General features: G+C 46.9%; 1 protein-coding gene across 1 annotated transcript in view; it reads right to left on the reverse strand.

Moving 5' to 3' along the window:
* The window catches only part of atr (ATR checkpoint kinase), a gene marked incomplete in the record, with an annotated part of 43,912 nt that overhangs the window by 14,749 nt on the left and 25,739 nt on the right, over positions 1-3,424 (reverse strand). The window contains 5 exon segments of the mRNA XM_014030896.1: positions 1,407-1,571; positions 1,658-1,824; positions 1,906-2,077; positions 2,161-2,298; positions 2,404-2,524. Coding sequence (XP_013886350.1) covers positions 1,407-1,571; positions 1,658-1,824; positions 1,906-2,077; positions 2,161-2,298; positions 2,404-2,524 — 763 coding nt within the window.

The following is a 3,424-nucleotide window of genomic DNA, read 5'->3' on the forward strand; positions in this document are numbered from 1 at the left end:
TGGGGGTGGGGGGGCACTGATTGGTGGGCTTGATGGATAGAGCTTCATCAGAGCTAAACAACAAAAGAAATCTGAAGCTCCTATGTTTAATAATTTTTGAGCAATAACCATTCTTGTATGTCCAGATACCCCTTTTTCAGATAAATTGGGGGGGGGGGTGGGGGGGCACTGATTGGTGGGCTTGATGGATAGAGCTTCATCAGAGCTAAACAACAAAAGAAATCTGAAGCTCTTATGTTTAATAGTTTTTGAGCAATAACCATTTTTCTAAGTCCAGGCCCCCCTTTTTCTGAGAAATTGGGGGTCTGGGGGGGTGGGGGGGCACTGATTGGTGGGCTTGATGGATAGAGCTTCATCAGAGCTAAACAACAAAAGAAATCTGACGCTTCTATGTTGAACAGTTTCTGAGTTATAAGCGATTTTGTTTGTCCTGACACCCTCTCTTCGAAAGTAGCCCCCTCCTCAAATATGGGGTCTATAGTAAAACCGTTGGCTGGCGCAGTGTAGGTCAGACTCATCTACAGTCCTGCCAAATTTCATGTTGATTGGTGCAGCTGTTTTTGTGCTACGATTGACCAAAAATCTCCGGAGAAAAAAATAAAATAAAATAAACAGTACGAAAACAATACGACTCCCGCTTACGCGTCGCGTGCGGGGGTCATAATTAAATAAATAGAAAAAAAACAATGACGTCCTGTTATTTTACTTCTAATTAGAAGTGTTTTTTTCTAAATTCAGCAGAGGAAAAGTGAAATTAAACATTCTGATTRGTTGCTGGTCGCAATAAGCCCGCCCCAAGTACTCAACAAAACGTTTTCTTGCTCTGGTCCAGCAAATAGTTGGTACCCAGATGGCACTGTATTTGGTGTCAGAACCAGAACTTACAGTGGTGGAAACAAAAAGAGCTGGTGCTGAGTGAGCGTTGGCTCCAGGTTAGCACTGGACCCTGTTTGTTGGGGACAGGGGTCTGACAGAGAAGTATGCTAGGAAACTAGAGATGCACCGATATGAAAACTTCAGCTGATATCGATATCAGATGTAATTATTGCCGTTATGGCTGATAACTGATATTACACAAACACACTTGGGTCTTTTCTTGGACCATAAATAAACGACCAGACCTCTGACATGGCTCTGCTTCATTTATTCCTGGTTGTGCAGCGTCAATATCACTATCTTGATCAAACAGATGCTGCTCAACCAACCATCTCCCCTCCCAAAACAGAAACTAAAGCTAAAAAGTGGGAAATCAGTATCGAACGTTAGTATCGGCCCAGTTTTACATATCGGACAGATACGATATTCTAAAAAAATGACCAATATCGGCCGATACCAATATGAATGCTGATATATATGAAATAAAACACAAGTGTTGACATTTTGTGAGTCTGTTTGTCAGTGAGAACCTGGTCTGACTCCAGCTGAATGGCGCGGTCGTAGCAGGCGGTTGCGTCTCGGAGCAACCCGATGCTCTCGTGTTCCAGTATCTGTTCCCGTAGCGAGGGTTCTTCCCTCCTCAGAGCATTGACCCCTCTCACTCCGTCAGGCTCGTGCATCGCCGCGTACAGCATCTGCGTCGGCAGAAACCAAACCGCATCAAACAGCTGCGCCAGTGATGACTCCTGTCAAACCTCAGTGAGTCCTGACTCAGCCTGACCTGCAGGAAGGAGAGGTGGTCCTGGATGTTCTCTTTGCTTTCTAGGATGAATGCTTCAAAGTGCATGAGGGCACGAGTGTAGGCTTTGGACCGCAGGGAGGCCTTGGCCAGGACATCCTGGGGAATACCCTTCAGGAAGGCATCCACACGCTGATAATCTCCACTGTCTGCAACGACACGCTTCAGTTTTCACCTCCAACAGAACGCAGACAGGAGGAAACAGGAAGTGAGTGATGGGCGCGTCTCACCGTTGATTCTGGGTTTGGAGTACAGGACGTGGCGGCTCCACTGCGTCAGGTGAGACAGCATGCTGAACACGGTCTGAGTGCTGAGCTGTGACAGGCTGGAGGCCGTCTCCTGGACACAGCCCCCTCCACGTCCGTCGCCCTCGGTCAGCACCGCCAGCATCTCCTCCGTCACCTTACAGGACCAAACAAATTAAAACTGAACTGGATCCGGCCGTATTATTGTTACAGGACTGAGAGCCGGAGGCCCGTCCTGACCTCCTGCTGCTCTGCAGGTGTGCAGCCCAGCAGCATGTAGAGCAGGATGTGAGGCAGCAGGTAGATGGTGACCTTGTAGTCGTGTTTGATGATGAAGCTGCAGCACTTGAACACCTTGCCGGCCAGCTCATGTCTCACCTGGAACACACAGAATCGACCGCTAACACTGCTGAAGAACAAGGGAGCAGAACTGCTTTTAAATTTGAGGCTTTATTGAATTTAAAGATTAGGAGATGAGCTAACCTTGCTGATCAGGTATCCAGCCCAGGTGGCTGACCAGTCAGAAAACGTGCGGCCTCTGCTGCTGAGGTACACTGGTTTCTTCAGTTTGGACCAGTTCACCTCCTTCTGACTGCTCTTATATCTGCAGGCAACAAACAAAGACAGAGAACAATAAAACTGATGGRATTATGGTTGATTACAAACAGAGAATCCCTGTGTTTTATTTCTTTTTTGTCTCAGAAAAACTGATCCAGCTCAATTAAAAATAAGAACTGGATGTGATGAGTCTCAGTCTGATACTTAAGATATTTTGCAACTTGTTCCACAAAGAACGCTAGTTGACGGTGATGAGAATAATTCCCTGGATGTAGTTCCATGTAGTGCTTCTTTAAAAAATTTTGTTACCTGACTGTGCTGCTAGCTGCTAACACTGCTAACAGCTAATGGAGGAAGTGCTCTTAAAGTTACTGTCACCACAGAAAATATCTTCATTTTGTCAGTATAACTAYGTCTTTGGCTCAGCTACTGATGAGCAGTTCAGTGCCTCGTCACAGGACAGCGCACAACAGCAGGAGAGAAGTGGAAAATTAAGAAGTACCAGTAATCAAGTTGTGTAAGAACTAAACATTTGCTTATATCCATCCTGATTGTTAAACCAGTTTTGATTAACTCCATCAGTATGAGCAACTTCAGCCAGGCCCAGCCTTATTCTACCTCGGCCCAGGCCGGGCGTGCTTTGAGCAGAGTGCCGCCTCGATGGGGGCGGGGTTTATCACATCAAAAACGTACAAATATTTATGTGACGTCATTTTATTTGTGACATAAAGGATGACAGCGAGCTCGTGGTTTGAATTGCAAGGCGCGGTCCGGCCAGGCCTGGTTCAAACCCAGGCTCAGCATTATGGCCACTTCCAGCCTGACTTCTGGAACCCAGTGTCCTGGCCGGGCTGCTGGGGCCGGTTTGATGCGGTCTCGCTCTGTTTCAGCAAACATCATCATAGCATCTGTAGCCTCTGTGTAGTATGTTTGGCACCAGCTGGGC

Source organism: Austrofundulus limnaeus, unplaced genomic scaffold, assembly GCF_001266775.1.
Source record: "Austrofundulus limnaeus strain Quisiro unplaced genomic scaffold, Austrofundulus_limnaeus-1.0 Scaffold1137, whole genome shotgun sequence".
Lineage (NCBI taxonomy): Eukaryota > Metazoa > Chordata > Actinopteri > Cyprinodontiformes > Rivulidae > Austrofundulus > Austrofundulus limnaeus.